The following is a 19,048-nucleotide window of genomic DNA, read 5'->3' on the forward strand; positions in this document are numbered from 1 at the left end:
TGGGGATGAGGCCTGCGCATACAGGCCCGAAACATGCAATCTGGATGTTGGAAGAAATGGTGGAGGGATTAATGGCTTCCGTGGAAATGCGGAAGGGCAACGGATATTTGCAACCTTGGAAGAATGCCGGTATTAGTCATTTGTTCGTTGTGCTTAGTTATTATTCATTGTCACCTTTCCATACATCTCTCCAATAAATAGATACATATTGTGCAATTTCGATTTAGAGCACAATATACTACGATTGGATGAGTCCCCATACTCATTCGCAATATCTGGGGGACGTAGCTTCTCTACCATTGTGGTAGATGGCCAGCACTAAAGTCGGCGTTGGTTATGGGTAATATATCCTTTTACCATACCGATCCAATCAAGTAAATCCATCAAGACCAGAAATGTATATGTTTAGGAGTAACCCTGTAACTATATATTCAAGCCATGCAGGTCTTGGCCTCAGGGTAATTGGGCTACACACCTGGGCAAGCCCTGCTTGCATCTAGATTTGAATGAAGATAAATAACACAGACAATGGCTTCTTGTCAAAACATCAATAATTCAATCATAAAGTGGCCGATTTATCATTGAAGAACATAGGGCTGGGCTATGGATCTGTCATGCAACGGATTAGCTAAGCACTTCGGATCGAGGCTCCATTACGATTCTTCGCCGACAACCCGTCCGAGCTACATCACCTCTTCCGGATATATTCGGTGCAACAAGAAATCCTGACTCAACCAGGCTGTTGCATTTGTACAGAATTAGTCATAATGCGCCGCTCAGCACTGCGGGCCATTGAGTCCACGAAGCCATTGACACGAGCTCCTCGCGCCGTGTCAAGAAGCTTCTCTACCATCAATGATTCGGCCAAGGTAAGAGAGCCCCCCGTTATGTGTTGCAACGTAGTATTATTTGTAACTGACGAATTGTTATCTATCTGCAGGATCCCGCCGAGTTAGAACAAATCACCACACTTCCCAACGGAGTTCGCGTCGCCACGGAATCATTACCGGGTCCCTTCGCTGGTGTCGGAGTCTACATCGATGCCGGATCTCGTTACGAAGATGAGAGCCTGCGCGGTGTCAGCCACATCATGGACCGTCTAGCCTTCAAGTCTACCAAGGCGCGCACCGGAGATGAAATGCTTGAGATTCTTGAGTCCCTAGGTGGTAACATTCAGTGTGCCTCATCCCGGGAGTCATTGATGTACCAGTCTGCCAGTTTCAACTCGGCAGTTCCTACCACGCTCGGTCTGCTTGCAGAGACCATCCGTGATCCCCTCATCACCGAAGAGGAGGTTATTCAACAGCTCGCAACAGCGGAGTATGAGATCGGCGAGATTTGGGCGAAACCAGAACTCATCCTTCCCGAATTGGTACACATGACTGCATACGCCAACAACACTCTTGGAAATCCGCTACTGTGTCCAGAAGAACGGCTAGGCGAAATCAACAAGGCAGTGGTGGAGCGGTATAGGGAACTTTTCTTCAACCCAGACCGGATGGTGGTTGCATTTGCCGGACTGCCACATGGGGATGCTGTCAAACTCACAGAGAAGTACTTTGGTGACATGAAGCCGAGAGACATTAGCACGACAAAGGGCCCTGTACTGTCAGGCACTGGAATCGAAACCACACTGTCTGATTCCCGAACAGTCGCCCACGAAGGCCAGGTGCCGACCGTTCCTTCCTTCACACCCTCATCAACAATCAGCAGCCCCGCTGCTTCCCCCAAAACACACTCTTCGCTCTTGTCGAAGCTTCCGTTCCTCAAGAACCTCACTTCCTCCAAGGGCTCTCCTACAGTCGAGCCTCTCCACTCATCCCTGGTTGAGCCATCCGCGCTAAACCTCCGCCAGCCTGCCCACTACACGGGCGGCTTTATTGCTCTCCCCCCGATTCCTCCGCCAGCGAGCCCCATGCTTCCTCGTCTGAGCCACATCCACCTTGCATTCGAGGCTCTCCCTATCTCCTCACCCGATATCTATGCTCTCGCTACTCTCCAGACCCTCCTCGGTGGTGGTGGCTCATTCTCGGCTGGTGGCCCTGGAAAGGGTATGTACTCGCGACTCTACACGAACGTGTTGAACCAGCACGGTTGGGTCGAGAGCTGCATTGCTTTCAACCACAGCTACACGGATAGCGGAATCTTCGGAATTTCCGCATCCTGCAGCCCCACCCGGATCACGGAGATGCTCGAGGTCATGTGCCGTGAACTGCAGTCCCTTACTTTGGACACTGGCTACAGCTCTCTGCAAGCGCAGGAAGTCAACCGTGCGAAGAACCAGCTCCGGTCATCGCTGCTCATGAACCTGGAGTCTCGCATGGTCGAGCTTGAGGATCTTGGACGCCAGGTGCAGGTCCACGGCCGCAAGGTCAGTGTACGGGAGATGTGCCAGCAGATTGAGGCCCTCACTGTCGAGGACCTCCGCCGTGTGGCTGGCAAGGTCTTCGGTGGCCAGGTTCACAACGATGGCAAGGGCACTGGTAAGCCCACCGTTGTGATCCAGGAGGGCGAGTTGGAAGGCTACAAGCTCCGGACCTTCCCCTGGGAGGAAATTCAAGAACGGATTTCCCGGTGGAAGCTTGGTCGGCTGTAAATAGTTGATTAATACTTCTGGACTCACGTTGATGTGTCGAGCATAGGGTCATGTGGGTGAAGTAGTTGCATCTAGAGGATGATCTGTAATTATAGACCATGGCCAGCATTTCGACTGTAGAATACACCTCTCTTTTTTATAAAAAAAAACAGGGTTTATATGAACACCTAGCCTTTCTCAATTTTTTCTCTTTCTACATAGTATTCCTTTTACCCATCCATTCACATAAGATCACAAAAACAAATGACATCGTTGTCGGTGGGTCCAAGCTCTTCGCCGCTTTTCGGCAAAAAAGTCGGAGCGAAATCAGAGCGACTTTCCATCATTCAACCATCACCTTTAACTAGATCCCCTTCGTCATTCCCATCAAAATCGCCCAAAATGGTCAAGCTTACTGAAGTCGAAGACGAGCACTTCACCGACAAGCCCACTCCCACAAAGCACGACGCTCTCCTAGTCTCTGATGACGAGGATGACTACTCAGACACTGGTTAGTACCGAATCCCGATACCCAGATGGAACTCGATCGCGCCATTGTCATTTGCATTGGGAATTGCTTCTATGGGAAGATGCTATACTTCCTGGATTTCCTCACATCATCTCATTCCCCAATCCCAATCCCCGACAACGCGACCTCGAAAGCCTAGGAATGAACACATCATTTGCAAATAAACATCAAGAACCGTATCTGACATGGAAATCAATGAACAACAGACTCCGAGATCTCCGACGATGAGGACGTCGATCTCGAGGCCGAATCTGTCTATGAGCGTATCGCCGCTCTGAAGGACATGATTCCCCCCTCCGCCCGCCGCACCGTCTCCAGCACCGTCTCTTCCATCACAGACCTCACCAAGGCCAGTCTCTCATTCAGCGGCAAGGCTCTCTGGATTATCAGCACCAGCGCTTTCCTGCTCGGTGTGCCATTCGCATTGGCCTACGCCGAGGAGGAGCAGTACATCCAGATGGAGCGCGAGCAGGGAATGATCAAGGGAGCTAACGAGGTATGTGTTTTGTATCCCCTTCTACTTTTGTTTCCGTGGTTTCATCGAAACTGCAACAATTGTTTTGAATCTTCGATTCGTTGTCACACACTTGACACCGTGTACATTGCCTCGGGTATTCGCTTCTCGGCAATCCTCAAAATTCTTTTCTCAACACTATCACCACATGCCCTTTTCGCGCTTTTCACCAAACTTCTAGTCACTGAATCTTATACTGATTATGATTCCTATTTGCAGATGCTCACCCCCGGCCTCGAAACCGAGAAGACCGCTCAACCCACTCTGTAAATTAATACCACATCGGAAAGCAGAGAGATTGGCGAAGAATCCAGCGACACGATTATCGACCGACGCGACTTGGTGTCATGCAAACATCACACCTAAGCGCATGTCGCCGTGATTCTGTTATATCCTGGGATTTCCAATCACCTATTTTGGCCAGATCTCAAAATATCGGACTAAAAGTACTCGGAAGGAGTTGGTTTCCCAATTCTCTTCTTGTCTTGACTTGTCCGGATCTTTGTTATACTTCTTGTTTTTTTTACTTCCTTTTTACTCTCGCATCTCTCATGCTTTCTGACATTTTGGCTCCGGCAGCTTATGCATGCATGTATTTGTACAACCCCAATCATCTTTCTTCCTGTTTCTCTATACCTTTTTTCTTCTCTATGTGCATGTCCAGGTAATGAAAAAGGATGGGTTTGGTTATCTAATTTGCATCTCGGGGTAGTCCTAGCTTTCTTATAGGAAAACAGGCTAAGAAGGCTTAGTTTCTTCAGATAGCCAGCTTGCTGTTATGTTGAGCTCGCCGATCCTTGTATTTGTAGGCTAGCTGGACATGACTGAGAATGTGCAACAAAGAACAAAAGGGTATCATTGTGGAAGGTTAAGCGCCGGAGAAAGTTTGCAAAAGGAAAGCGACATCATAAAACTAGCAAAACTCATAGAGTTCATGGCATTTGAGGACAAACACCGACCCTCAGGTACGCTGGCTCTTTGGTATGATCATATCTCATCATCCATAGATAGACTAAATAAGGACAGACCTGATTAGCATCATGCAAGCACCGAGAACATCTGACAAGAACGTACCTCTTTCTCGCGGGCAGACTTGAGATTAATGTGGAAGTCACGCCAAAGCTTATCAACTTCACCACTTCCAGTCATGCTGTCGAGGACATCATTTGCATTTCGTGTTCTCCGCTTGACGCTCATATCATTTCGCCGGAGGATCTCGTCAGATTCCATATGGCCCGTACGTTCGAGGAAGTCAATGACCCATTCATTGAGATGGTAGCGCCAATGCGTGAGGGTGTGGGCGAGCTGGGCTCTCGCCTTGCATTGTCTATTGGAACGCAAGAAAACCGTTAGATGGTGAACTAGATCGAAATGATTGTCCAAAAGGAACTTACTTTCCCAGAAAATACCGGACATTCTCAGGTGGAATGACATGGCCATCCCGGTCCCGTTCCTTTCCATCGTCTTCATTACTAGAACCCTCCCTGTCGTCACTGTCGTCACTGTCATCATTATCATCTTCCAGCGGCTCCAACGTCCGTAAGGAATACGCCTTCCCGTAGAGCTTTATGTCGCTAGAAGCGGGATGCCCAGAGCGCCTGCAAGCATCGCAGGGATGGTTCTCCTCCGTGAGGAAGGCAGCGATCTCGATGTGTGGCCGGGCCTGGAGGGCATAGACAAAACTAGGGTTCCAAACGGAGGAGATCAGCTGTGAACCAGCCCGTCCCTTGACTTCATCTTCAAGCTTCATGAATGCCATCTTGTACATGTCATCTGAGCGAGGGAAGGCCGGGTTAAGTTTGTTTTGCACCATCCAGCCGATAACATCGCGGAAGTATTCCTTTGGCTGCTTATATGCGTGTCGGGTGAACTCGAAGGGGATCTCCTCGGTGGGAACACCGAATTCATGTTCGTCTTCTAGGACAAAGTCGTCTTCGTACCGATCAAGGTTCTCATTGGGGTCGATGGCTGATTCTACGTCGCTGTCATCGTCGTGATGACGCCGGAGACCACGACTAGAGGGGCCGGCACCGCTGCCGGGACGTGCAATCTCCTGCACATCCGAATCATATTCATCTTCGTCATCATCGTCATCTTCTTCATCCTCATCCTCATCCTTCACACCAGCCCGTCTACGGCGAAGGGCTTCAAGGTGCTTCATTCTCTTGTCTCGGGCAGATTCAACATTCCGGCCGCGAGTTCGACTTTTCTTAACGACTACGCATGATTGACATTAGCATAAATAAATTAGTCTTGTGCACCAATGGGTTGCTACCTGAATCCTGAAGGTCTTCTAAATCTTCCGCGATATCGAGTCTGGCCTGTTTAGAGATTTGGCGGGGCGTGTGAGGAGACGGGGATGTCTCTTTCTCCTGTCCACGTCGAAGCCTCTTCACTGGTGAGGAGGCTAATGGTTCATCCGAGTCATCGTCGCTTTCGTTGACTGCAGCTGGCCTTGATAGCCTGCGCCTCTTGACCGTCGAAGGAGCCACTGACTCGTTTGAATCATCGTCGCTGAGTAGAACAGGGGAGCTTGAAAAATGGCCACCTCGGGTAGACCTGCGCCGTTTCGTGACTGAGGACGCCACGGGCTCATCTGAGTCGCTAGAGTCAATCGGCGAGCTTGCGGCCTTTCGCTTGAGTGTGGTCCTCGGCCTTGGTGGGCTGAGGACCACCACTTCAAGATTGTCGGGTGGCGCGGCTTGCATTTCCTTATGGGAGGCGAGGAGGATAGGTCTATGTAAGGGTTCATTCTCCGATTTGTCTTCTACAAATAGTTCGTTTTCTGGATCTTAGCTTTCAGGCTGCATTGATAAGAGAGATCACCGTACTTGGGGGTTTATCATTGGACCTCGTTTTAGTGGGGAGCTTCGGCTGTTCTGTCTCGGGCGAAGGCTCCGACTTGAATTTGAGAGACTTTGGAGGACGGTATGTACCCAAGCTTGGGTTTTCATATTTGAGTGTGGCGTATCGGTTGGCTTGCTCCGGACTCACATCCGCTGAAGGCGATGCGGTTGCAGCAGCAAAGGCAAGTCGCGTTTGCTTTTTTTTCGATTTGCGGGGTGGCATTGCGATTGAAGGTCAATGTGATAGAAGAGGCTAGATCAGAAGGAAGAGTACCGGGTTCATATAGCCAGGTAGGTCATAGCAGAATCAAAGAAAAGCAAATATGTTCAAAGAAGAAAGCCTGAGCCTGTCACGTCAGAGTGGGACCTTCGCTGTCGCGGATCGCGTTTAGAAAACCGCGAGAGCACGTGACCTATATACTTACAAGATCAAATCAACTCGATGAGCTTGGAATGGAAAAATCGTTGTGAAATATCTTCTTAGAATAAACCAACATCTGCAATTTGTTCTTTCGGTGAAAATGGCGGAAATGAGAAAAGTATAGCACCTGAAATATCATGAAGTTATACATAACTCTTGTGTAAAGTCAACGCAGTAATTGGCCACAAGTACATCTTTAAATATGTTACATTGACAAATCTAGCTATTGAAATGAACATAAGTGTTATTATAATATGCAGTTATGCGGGCATGGATATACGGGCATTGTTTGAACAGACTGGCTATGAAATTATCCATACAAGTTGTTGCTCTTATAGGACGAAGACCAGTCATTCAAAAGATATTGGAGATTTCACAAGATATATAAAGCACTATATAACTATCTCCAAAATAGCTCTTATTAATAGGTCATTATTCAATAGATCTTTCCAAATCATGTCTCCTTTGCCATATTGTCTTCTTCTGGCTTATCGTCGATGAAAATAAATTCGAAGACATTATAGTCCCATGGGGTTCTACTTTGGATGTATTTCTTAGGTTGAACACTAGCCATGTAGTATGCATTGCTGCTTTCAAATGTTTCCACCCCTTTCGCTATATCTATAAGAAGTAATCCTACAATGTTGTCCTTGTAACCCGATCTACCCCCTACATCTCTCCAGGACTACGGATAAATTCAGCCCTATCTCTAGACCAAAAGAATCACGGAAGTCTTGTCGCTTAATATGTCTCCTATCTGTTGGGCTTACCGCCATAATGCTTCTCAAAGATCTTATTTATACCACAATCCTTCAACATTTACCCTATTGGTGGAGTTTGACTTTCTCCCAAGCCATTGCCATTCAGCCTGCCGATTCGTGGAAATTCATCAACCTCCTATCTCGCCGGAACAAAAGCTTGAAAAATATCCTCGAACCCCAGATCACTATTACCCCAGGTCCGGTCCGCGCAGTTGATAAAGCTCCAATCCAATCAGAAATTCAATAGACGAAAGATACGCTTTACCATGTGCCATTGACTCTGAATACCCCACCACTCAGCGATCTTAGACACTGGGCACCCCGTTATCCATATGCCAAATAATGCTTAGCGTATCCGGGGTTTGTTGATTCTGGGGATGGTGTTGATCCACCATGGGGTTGTCTTGCTCACATGCGGGTTTCACTTTTCGCCCCCGGAATATGCCCTAATTGTCTCTTCTTATATAGCTTTCCCCGCCCACTTAGGTGCATCCCTGGAGTGTTGCTCATCTTTATCTCTCAAATCACCGAGGGCTATAGTTGATCACCCGTTACACGACTTTTCTTCAAAAATATATTGGAGAAACTTCAACCTCGTTCATTGTTAAACCTGTCCACGTCCCATCAGCATGGGTCTGTTAATGAGCCACAAGAGGGCGTACAACTGGTTCGTGCACAGCCATCTAATTTGGAGAGCATAGCCTAATCCAATTTATAGGTACATCTCTTGTGTTGCAGCATCATGTATGGTACTCTACGGTTACGATGCATCTGTATTCAACTCGGTCCAGGGTTCCAAGAACTGGCTGGCTTGGATGAACAACCCAAATGCCAACACAATCGGTTCAATTAATACAGCATATACGGTCGGCGCTATCTTCGGTGGTTTCTTCCTGGGAGGACCCTGTGCAGATTTCCTGGGCCGCAAGCTTGGGATGGCCATTGGCTGTATTTTGGTCATTATTGCTACATTTATGCAAACCTTTGCTCCTCGCCACAATCTTGCTACCTTCCTTGCGGGTAGATGTATTATTGGTATTGGTCAGGGTATTGCATTGAGTAAGCCTTCTTGATCCCGTTTCAATTGCGTGAACTGACGGAATTGCAGCTGCTGGCCCTATCTACATTGGCGAATTGGCCCCAGCAGAGATCCGAGGTAAAATCATGACCTTTTGGCAGATGTTCTACTCTGTTGGATCGTTCATCTGCTTCTGGGTCAACTTTGCCTGCACTAAGAATGTTGACAAGTTGGGTGAGTGGGACTGGAGATTGGTTGTCATTTTCCAGCTTTTGGTTCCTACTATGATTCTTGCCCTGCTGCCCACTGTCCCCGGTAGCCCTCGTTGGTAAGTCCCGTCTGGGCATTTCTATCAGTTCTGAACAATTCTGACCTTCACTAGGTATATCCAGAAAGGCAATAACATCGAGAAGGCTCGTGAAGCCCTGCAAAGAGTGCGCGACAATGAAGACGAAGTGGAGCAAGAGTTGCTGGAGATTCGCGAGGCCATCGAATATGAGCGGGAAGCCATTTCGAGCAACTACTCTGCTCTCTGGAAGGACAAGTCTCTCCGCAAGCGCATGGCTCTGGCTCTAATCCTTAACGCCGGCCAACAAATTACCGGACAAGGCTCGCTCAACTCATACTCCACCAAGATCTACCAGAAAGTCTTCACTAGCGACAGCCAAATTGCTCTGATCAACGCTCTGAACGCCACCTTTGGAATCTTCTTCACCCTGAATGCCGTCTGGATTATCGATCGTTTCGGAAGAAAGTTCCTTCTGATTGTCGGTGGTATCGGCATGGGTATCTGCATGATCATTGTCTCTGCTGTCGAAACTGAAACACCACAACTCGCCGATGGATCTAAATCACAACCCGTCGGTATATCAATTGTGTTCCTTATGTTCTTGTTCATATTCTTCTGTAAGTTTCCTCTACACACTACCTTAATACCCCACAGCGAAACCACTAACATCATTTCTCAGACAAACCATCTTGGGGCGCAACAGTATGGATCTGGACGTCTGAGATCTTCTCAATGAACGTCCGCGCCCAGGCCGTGGGCATGGCATCGCAGACGCAGAACGTCGCCAACGCTATCGTCCAGCAATTCTTCCCTATTTTCCTCGACAACGAGGGCTTCTATGCATTCTACATGTTTGCCGGTATCAACTTCCTACTTGCTGTCTTCGTTTGGTTCCTTATTCCAGAGACCAAGATGGTTCCTCTTGAGGAGATTGATACTCTGTTTGGTGGCGCCAATCACGTTGCTCAGGGAGAGGAGGTGATGGCGCAACAGAAGGGAGCCCATATGAGGGACGAAGAAAACGAGAAGGCCAATGCTGTTAATGTGGAGCATGCTCGAAGCTAAGTAGCTAATTTGACCCTATACGCTATGTTTTTGGTATATCGACTGTGCTGTTTGTGTCTGGAAATAATATATAAGAGATAAAATAGATCGAGAGCTTTCTTCAATGTTAAAAATGAGGAAGGGAAGAAGAGAAAAACGGTCGTTGCGGATTTTGGCCGATCCCTCAGGCATCAACTGCGCACCACGTGACCACAGGGAATCTTTCACACCTCTAGCAAGCCATATCAACTTGAAGATCTTGACCAACGAAGTGATTTTGTTCTTAAGCTAATATTCACCGGTATATCCAAATTTATAAATTTTGTATTCTAAACTACTATTGGGAGCAACAATTTGAGCACATTTCCTTATTCCAGCCAAACCAAACCAAGTCAAAACGCGAGAATCAATCAAGCCAAAACCAAAGAACAAAGAACCAAAAGAGTATACCAACAACCCTCTAATATGACAATCTATTTCAGATATCCCATGGCCTTCCAAGATGCCACATAGGCCCGCGCGATGTCAGCATCCACCGGCCCCTCAGCAGCCATGGTGGCCGAGTGCTCTTTCGCTTTCTGGGTGTCGAGGATAATGCCACCACAGGACATGCGCTCAAAATTGCCATCGAGGAAGTCAACTAGGCGAGAAGCGGGGTTCTCGTCGGCAGACAGTGGTGAGCGGCGCACGCGCATAATCCAGTCAGCGTAGGGGATGATGTTTTGAGGAGGGATGTCGAGGGCCGATGCCAGCACCGGTGACATGTCCTCCCACGGCTGACCGACCGGGTTGTCAATATGGTAGACAGGGTAAGCTGCAGCACTGTCGTTTTCCAGTTTCAGCAAATCCACCATGACACTGGCGCTACGGTCGACAGGAAGCCACTGCAGGGTACCATGCAGATCGGGCCACACGCGCAAAGCTTGCGCACTCTTAATCAAGAAGGCAAAGTGCTCGACTGGGTTCCAGAATCCGCTGCGGCTAGAGCCGGCGATCTGCCCTGGGCGCGTGACGGTCGCGCGGAACAGGTGCGGGTAGCGGTGCAGTGTCTCGTCGAGCATGCGCTCGTGTACCCACTTGCCCTCGGGGTAGCCGCCAGGCATGACGGCGGCCATCGGCACGCGGTCTTCCGTGATTCGAGGTCCGGCAGATGTGTCCGCGTAACCGACTACACCGATCGAAGACACGAACTGGAAGCCGACACGCGTCTTTGGTTTTCCTAGAGCTATCTCCCGCGCTAGGTCAAGCAAGTTGCGCATAGTCTGTAGCTGTGGCTCAAAGCCCTTGAGGGGCCTTGTGCCGCTCATGGGCCAGGCGTTGTGCACAATGTGGGTGGCATGCGACACCAACCAGGCGTATTCTTGAGCCGGGAGGGCGAGCTGCGGCTTGGAGGTATCGGTCTCATAGACGCGCAGCTTTTCCTGCTCGGTGGGTGACAGAGCAATGCCTCTTGACGAAAAGGCCTCGGCTTGGCGCCTATTGACTGGGACGCTGGAATGGCGGTTCACGCAGACGACAGTGGCGACATCGGGGCGCTTGACGAGGGTCTGCACAAGGTGGGCACCCAGGCTGCCGGTGGCGCCGGTGACGATGACCACAGCAGGAGTAGAAGTAGTAGAGACGTCGATGACTGCGGAATCGAGAGCCGGGGTGGCCCAGCCGGCCGTGTAGGAGTCCACGAGTTGTTCAGCATCGGCCTCGCGGGCGGCTACATCGCCTCTATCAATCACCTTGGTTTCCTTCACAGACGCCACAGATGCCGGGAGACGAGCTTTCCGCTCCCCAGAGGCCAGAGCAATAATAACCTTCTGGAAGGCGTTCTCGGGTCGGTTGCCGTCAGTCCAATCAACATGGCCGAAGCCGGCCGCGTGCAGAGCGCGCTCCCAGTCTTCAGTGGGCACGACAGCGTGGGTGCGGCCGTCGTCGAAGAGCCACCAGCCCTCGAGCAGGCCGAACACAATATCCATAGCTGGCACACACTCGGTCATCTCGAGGATCATAAGGAAACCGTCAGGGCGGAGGGCCATGTGTACGTTTTGGGTCGATACAACCAAGTCGTGAGTGGCGTGGATGGCGTTGCTGGCCAGAACAAGATGCTGTTCCAGGAGCTCCGCAGCCGGTGGCTTCTCGATATCATGCACAGCAAAGCGCATAAACGGGTACTGCTTGGCGAACTTGCGGCGCGCATTGGCTACCATGGATGGAGACAGGTCCGTGAAGGTATACTCAACAGGGATACCCAAGGACGCCAGCACCGGAGCCATCACATTCGTCGTACCCCCAGTACCACCACCCATTTCGAGGACTTTCAGGGTCTCACCAGGATGAGCTACACGCCTGGATAATTGAGTGATGACCTCCGCCATCTGCTGGTAGTGCATGCGATTGAAGCCATAGTCACAGTACATGGCCTGGACAAGCTGGCGGCCCTCGGCGCTGCCGAAAATAACCCGGATGCCGTCCGTGGTGCCACTAAGCACACCGGCCAAGTTCTTGCCGGCGTAGTAGGCCAGGCGGTCGGGGATGGCGGACTCCGGGTGCGCGGCGACCATCTCCTCGAGTAGGGTAGCGCTGTTCTTGCGCGGCACAGCTATGTGCGTGCGCGTGATCTGGCCCGTCACTGTATCGATATCGATTAGGCGCGCCTCACGCTCGAGGAAGCCATAGACAAACTCCATCATGCGGCCGTGCTGTGGCAAGAATGCAACTCGGTCTAGCAGCTGGCCCGGCGCGGCTGTCCGCAGTGGCGACCCGAGCTGGTCAAAGGCTTCGACCACTAGGGCCGTACAGAGTTTGCTGCTGCCGGCCAGGCTGACGCGGGCGATGCTGTCAAGCCCAAACTCGCGGATCTTATCGTCAGTCGTTAGCTTGACCTGGCCGAAGCACTCGAGGATGTCGGAGTGGGAGAGGGTCAGATTACTGGTGACTGGACCGACTGGCAGCGAGACGGGCTTAGCGAGAGCAGAAGCCTCTTCTGGATCTGGGGTGGTGATATCGGAGGCTGTGTCGTCGTTCTCATCTGGCGGCGTGATGAGTTCTGCAGCGGAGTCGCTGTCGCTGTCATCCGAATTTTGTTCCACGGCGTCTCCCCCGGCATCTCCCCCCGTCTTGCTCAGCCCATTTGCGACGCAGGCGACAAACTGGCGCAGACTAGTGGCCTCCATCATCTCTCCGTGGTCGAGGGTGAATTTGAACGCATTCTCGACCTCGCGGGCCAGCTCCATTCCCATCAGCGAGTCAATGCCTAGGTCGGCCATCTCGCTGTCGAGGGTCATGTCGCTGGGGTCGACACCAGAGACATTAGCGACTAGGTTACACACGTCTTGGGTGATGTCTCGAGTCTTCTTCTTTTCTTTCTTGGCTTTAGCACTAGTTTTGACGGCCTCGAGAGCAGCAGCAACTGCAACTGGGGGAGCAGCAGCAGGAGTAGCAGCAGCCGGAGCAGACAGTGCCACCGCTGGATTTCTAAGGAACTTCTGATCTGTCGTGAAGCGTGTGAGAATCTTGCTCATGGACGCCTTGGGCACCCGTGCATACTGCAGACCGAGCATGACGTCGTTCAACGCGCCGGTGGTGGCATCAAAGACAAAGACATCGCTGATATAGGCCTTGTCAGACTGGCGCGTGTGGCGCGCCAGGACATGCCAGATACCGGGGCCGTTCTCTTTACCAGAAATCTCTGGGAGTGCCTTTGGCGATCGCATAAGGAGCTCGCAGCTGGTGGCAATAAACATCTCGCCTAGAGGCAGGTCATCAGTCAGGAGATTCACATAAATGCCGGCGACCTGGCCAAACGAGTCGCCCATGGGCACATCGAGCCAGGTGCGGCCCTCGTGGCGTTTATGAATAACACCAGCGCTCTCGCCTGGGCGACCGATGATGTATTTCACGCCACGGTAGACCGGCCCAAAGTCAACAATCTCGCTGAAGGCGCGGTACACGTTGCGGCCGTGTAACATCTCGACTCCTTCATGGTCGAGATCTAGCTTAAGAAGAGACTGACACTGCGCGTGGCTGACTAGACGCTCGTAATGGCTGAACTGTTGTAAGAACGAGGCGTCGGTCGGTGCTCGCATGCGTATCGTGGCCTCGGCGTGGACCTGGGAGTCGCCATTGCTAGCCACACTGTGTAGGCTCAAGTGCCACTTCATCTCGGCCTTGTCCAGCGGCGACAGGTCCATGTAGAAAACACGCGACGAGTCGGCGCACACCGGTGCGTGGCTGGTGAGATTGTGCACCGTGGGCGAATAACCAGCTGGCCGCCAGTCTAGATTGAGGCTGAAGAGAGCCTCGATGGCCATGTCAATCTCGAGTGTCGCCGGGCAGATGGGTGCCGTTTGGGCGATAACATGGGATGAGAATAGGCGCTGGTATGGGTCCGATGCTGTGTTGATGCGGAAGCGGGCAAGCTTCCTATTCTTTTTGGCCTCCGGGTAGCCGATGAATGTCCAGAGAGGGAGGGACCGGGGGTCTTCCACTTGAGTGGCAGAGGCACCTCCGACGGTATATCCACCTGCTTCAATCATGGCCTGAGCTGCCTTCTTGACAACCTCCGTCGGCGACTTCACATCCAGCCAGTGGCGTGACTTCTCGAACTGGTACGGTGGTAGCAGCAGCTGCACGTACTCACGTGCCTGGGAAGGGTGGTGAGGCCAGAAGGAAACGCGCAGGCCCTGCTTCCATAGCGCAACGGTGGCATCTGTGAGACCGTCAAGGCCCTTTTCAGTGTTGGTGATGGATACAGCCTGGAAAGCGAGCATGTCAGGGCTGGCAGAAGTGACTTGGGCCAACGCACGGCTCGCCATCACCGTGATCGTTGAGTTAGAGCCAGCCTCCAGGAAGATAGCTTGCGGGTGTTTCTTGGCTAGCCGTTGCACAGCATGGTTGAAGAAAACAGGTTGGCGCATGTGCGACGGCACAAAGCTCCAGTCTAGTGGTTCTGTTGAACCATGCTCAGTAGCTCGTTCAACAGGGATCACTGCGTCGTGGAAGGTCAGGTCCCGGCCGACGTTTCCGAGTTCACCAACGAGTTGCTCTACCAGCACCGAGTGGAAGGCGTTGGTGACGTTGAGTCGCTTGCTCTTTATGCCAGCTCCGGCAAACTTGCTATTACCAGCGAGAGTTGCAGCCACAGCGTCGATGGCCTGGGTCGTTCCGGCCAGAGTGAAGCTCCGAGGACCGTTGTAGCAGCCGATGCTGGCGGAGCCGTCACTGGTGATATTAGCCGCTTTGAGTAGATCATGCACAAGTGCCTCATCCGCCTCGACGGCCATCATAGCCCCCGAATCCGCCCCCCAGGCGTCGCGTACCAACTTCGCCCGGCCGGCGACAAGCCGGACCGTATCGCCGAGGCTCAGCACACCTACCACACAGAGCGCGGTGATCTCGCCGAAGCTGTGGCCCACGACTGATACGACCTTCGAGGCCAGCCCACAGTCCATCCATGCTCGGGCACTGGCATACTGCATGGCGAATAGGGCCGTTTGTAGCTGGACGATGTCGCGGATGGGTTCGCGCGAGAAGATGGCAGGGAAAATGCTAGACAATCCAGCCGCCGTGACGGCCGCATCACACGCATCTAGGTGCTGCCGTAAAATGGCGACGCCATCGTACAGTGCGCGGTCCAGCCCGACGAACGTCGAAGTCTGGCCGCCGAAGCACAGCACGACTGGCCGCTCTGCTTTGACAATTGCGATGCCACTGGCAGCGGCTGTTTCTTTAGTAGCCACAGCAGCGAGGGTAAGCTTTTCCTGCAGCTCCTCTAGCGACCGGCAGCTGAAGACCAGTCCCTGCGGTAGACCAGGGTTAGATTGCCGGGCCATATTGAACGCTACATCGGCCAGGGTTGCCTTTTGGCCTCCTGCGTGGGTGCCTAGGTATGGGGCTAGTGCCTTGCTATAGACGGCGATGCTGCGTGCGTCGAATCCATTTATCCAGAAGGGCTGGCGCGCCATTGCCTCAGCTACCAGGCGGTTGTTTGGGGTCGGCTTGTGCGCTGAGTAGGCCAAGACGAGACTGGCGTTGGACCCGCAGGCGCCGTAATTGTTGAGCAGGGCGACCTTGTGTTCAGCCGGCCACGGGCGTAGCGCCGTCACCACCTCGACCATGTCGGTCGGCAATGCGTGAATGTGTGGGTTCATACGCTTGAAGCTGGCCTGTGGTGGGATGAAGTTGTCGCGCATCATCATGAGCAATTTAACTAGCGCGATCACCCCGGATGCGCCCTCTGTGTGGCCGACATGGCCCTTCACCGAGCCGATGGCCACAGCGGTTTCACGCCGTGGGCTGGCCACCGCCAGCTTGACGCTCTCATACTCGGCCGGATCACCGACTGGCGTGCCGGTGCCGTGGGCCTCGACAACGGAGATCTCAGCCGGGTCGATGCCGGCCTTCTTGATCACGTCCTTGAACAGCTGCGACAGGGACGGCACGTTGGGTACGAACAGCGGCGTGATGTTGAGGTTTTGGTAAACCGCCGTTGCCCGGATCGTTCCTAGCACCGTGTTGCCGGCGGCCTGGGCATCTGATAGCTTCTTGAGGAAGACGAAAGCGACGCCTTCCGCCCGACAGTAGCCGTCGGCATCGGCGTCAAATGGCTTACACTGCCCCGTCGGGCTTAAGAAGCTGCCGGCGCTTAGGTTCTGTATCCATTGCAGGTTGGTCATGACGTTGACGCCGCCAACTAACGCAGCACTTGCCTCGCCGGACAGGATGTTACGGCAGGCAGTGTGCATCGCTACTGTCGACGACGAGCAAGCCGTATCGAACGTCATCGCCGGCCCTGTCCACCCGAAAAAGTGAGCGATCCGGCCGGTGATAAAACTACGTAGGCCACCCGTCGCCGTGAATGCGCTGGGCGCATGGGAGGCTATGTTTTGCTCATAATCGACTCCGCACACGCCTAGGTAGCAGCCAATGTGGTCTTCTTTGTCTGTTCTGGGTTCCGTGAAGTATCCCGACTGTTCGACTGCCTGGTATGCCGCCTGAAGCGATAGCCGGCACTGAGGGTCCATGGCCTGTGACTCGCGTGGGCTGCGCTTGAAGAACTTGTGGTCGAAGGTATCCGCGTCGCGCACGAAGTTGCCGTAGTACTTCTTCCCATCCGCGTCTGCGGCATCTCGGAATAGCATGTCGTGCATCATCCGCTCCCGAGTGATCACTTCATGCTGCGATTTGCCTGTCTTCAGCATCGCCGCGAACTCCTCCAAATCCTCGGCTCCGGACACGTTGATGGACATGCCCACAATAGCAATGGCCTCCTCAGTGTTCTTTCCTCGTTCTACTGATACGAGCGGAGCATTTCCTGCTGAGATGGTTGTTGAAACCCCGATACTGATGCCGTTGCCCGTTGGGGTAGGCGTGGCTGCAGCCATTGACGCCCTTTGGATCCTCCGGCTTTCAATATGTGGTTCTAGCTCCTCGAAGGATGTTTCCCTTGGTCCGTACCTCCGGGTGATTGTCGGTGGAATGCACTGGTCTAGTCCAAACGCCACTAGAGATACCTCCTTCTGAGTCGACGCTGCCGCTGCTAGCAGCTTCGACATCGTCCCGGCCCAGTTGAACTGCTGCGTCAAGATCGCCTGCAGCAACATTGCGGTAAGGTCAGTCTCATCTGCCGAGACATGGGCTCCGTCCGCCGAGTTGCTGTATGTCGGCAGGGCCAACTGAGCCGCTGTCGCCGGAAACTGTAGCTGGCCACCATACGATGTCGAGTGGCATAGTTCGATCAGCGCCTCCGCATCTCGCTTCCGCTCCGCCCCTGGCGCGTGGAGATAGCCCTTAAATGCTAGCGGGATAGCCTTCACGCCGGCGGCCCGTAGTTTCCGTGCTAGCGTCGGCGCTAGGCGCTCTGATGTCGTCACTGTCGCTCGTGCCTCGTCAAATAGAACCGATACATAAGCGTCCGGTGTTAGCGAAGACACAATCTTTGTCATGTCGTCGCGTTGCTTGCTACCGCTGCGCCACGCCGTCGCAAATGAGGCCGACCCGCCCTTGCCCTTGGCCGCGTCCCGGGCCTCCCGCGCATCCACCACCGCGGCCATCAGCAATCCCAGGCGCACCGCCACGGCGCCGTATTTTTGAAACTCGCCCACGTCATGTGAGCTTGCGACTGCTACCGCGGCGATCAGGCCGGCACAGAAGCCCAGCGTTTCCACCGGGGTAGTGTTTTGTTGTTGCTGTTGTCGAACGAGTTCTGCTTGAGGGTCTTCGACACCAAAATCACCCAACCGAAACTCCAGATACCGCCAGTACTGGTCCAGTTGGATGGCTACCATCAGCGGCCCGATGGCGACGCTGGGTAGCTCTGCATCGGGCGCGATCAGGTCGCCCGCTGAGATGCCGTTTCGCAGCCATGAGTCGAAGTCGTTCAGTTGCTCCATACCCGCTACTGTGCCGGCCTCGGGGATCTTTTCCACCACGGCTGCCCAGATTTGTGGCAGCCCAGCCACGGCCTCCAGTATCCATGTGGCGTTAGGTCCGCTGAGGAGTTGCTTCACTGGCTTTTCCAGTGATCTTTTGCTTTGTGTACCGATGTGACCCCCAAACACGAAGGTCGTCGCCTTCTGTGCATCCCCCACAGAAGAGGGAATAGAAGATGTAGTCATTGTAGTGTAAGGCAATGTGTGTAGCTGACTAGGTACTCAACCACTAAGTGAAAAAGAATCAGGTCAACCCGAGTTGTTGCGAATCACTTGTATGATTTGATTCTATACTCGGGATATTACCCGTGGATTCATACAGTCTTACAGGTCCATAAATTTGGCTACTATCATCGGACATAGGCCTGCGGACTTGCCTTCCACATAGAGATAGGATTTATTTCCGGGGGTTTCGTATCTGAATAGCAGTCCGTTTCTATTATTTTATCCGAAAGTCCGCGCGGAATTTATCGTTCCAAAACAACCTATTGGGACTGTCAGCACTAGGAATAGTACCTACCTCCTGGGCCCAGGTGCTTGGTAGATTCACGAGTAAGCCCTAGAGGACAATAGTAACTCCGTCTTGGGTGAAAGTCTACACAACACAGACACAAGCTGGGTATTGTTCATT

At 52.6% G+C, this 19,048-nt stretch overlaps 5 protein-coding genes across 5 annotated transcripts; 3 read left to right on the forward strand and 2 right to left on the reverse strand.

Moving 5' to 3' along the window:
- Window positions 1–767: 767 nt before the first annotated feature.
- Window positions 768–2,596, forward strand: PGRI_028710 (mitochondrial-processing protease subunit alpha; the record flags this gene model as incomplete). Its single annotated transcript, XM_040790584.1, has 2 exons — window positions 768–869; window positions 941–2,596. 2 exons carry the CDS (start codon window positions 768–770, stop codon window positions 2,594–2,596), a joined length of 1,758 nt encoding a protein of 585 aa, XP_040647537.1.
- A 381-nt stretch (window positions 2,597–2,977) lies between these two features.
- On the forward strand, window positions 2,978–3,888 carry PGRI_028720 (mitochondrial import receptor subunit TOM22; the record flags this gene model as incomplete). The annotated part of the gene is made up of 3 exons (XM_040790585.1): window positions 2,978–3,086; window positions 3,311–3,600; window positions 3,838–3,888. 3 exons carry the CDS (start codon window positions 2,978–2,980, stop codon window positions 3,886–3,888), a joined length of 450 nt encoding a protein of 149 aa, XP_040647538.1.
- Window positions 3,889–4,486: 598 nt separating this feature from the next.
- PGRI_028730 (uncharacterized protein) lies at window positions 4,487–6,687 on the reverse strand (the record flags this gene model as incomplete). The annotated part of the gene is made up of 5 exons (XM_040790586.1): window positions 4,487–4,531; window positions 4,693–4,945; window positions 5,013–5,835; window positions 5,894–6,385; window positions 6,450–6,687. 5 exons carry the CDS (start codon window positions 6,685–6,687, stop codon window positions 4,487–4,489), a joined length of 1,851 nt encoding a protein of 616 aa, XP_040647539.1.
- Window positions 6,688–8,275: 1,588 nt separating this feature from the next.
- On the forward strand, window positions 8,276–10,018 carry PGRI_028740 (putative MFS sugar transporter; the record flags this gene model as incomplete). The annotated part of the gene is made up of 5 exons (XM_040790587.1): window positions 8,276–8,313; window positions 8,365–8,705; window positions 8,755–8,992; window positions 9,047–9,570; window positions 9,633–10,018. The coding sequence occupies 5 exons, from the start codon at window positions 8,276–8,278 to the stop codon at window positions 10,016–10,018; spliced, it is 1,527 nt and encodes a 508-aa protein (XP_040647540.1).
- Window positions 10,019–10,470: 452 nt separating this feature from the next.
- PGRI_028750 (putative polyketide synthase) lies at window positions 10,471–18,603 on the reverse strand (the record flags this gene model as incomplete). The annotated part of the gene is made up of 1 exon (XM_040790588.1): window positions 10,471–18,603. The coding sequence occupies one exon, from the start codon at window positions 18,601–18,603 to the stop codon at window positions 10,471–10,473; it is 8,133 nt and encodes a 2,710-aa protein (XP_040647541.1).
- Window positions 18,604–19,048: the final 445 nt, after the last annotated feature.

Source organism: Penicillium griseofulvum (assembly GCF_001561935.1).
Source record: "Penicillium griseofulvum strain PG3 chromosome Unknown contig_80, whole genome shotgun sequence".
In the NCBI taxonomy this organism is placed as follows: domain Eukaryota; kingdom Fungi; phylum Ascomycota; class Eurotiomycetes; order Eurotiales; family Aspergillaceae; genus Penicillium; species Penicillium griseofulvum.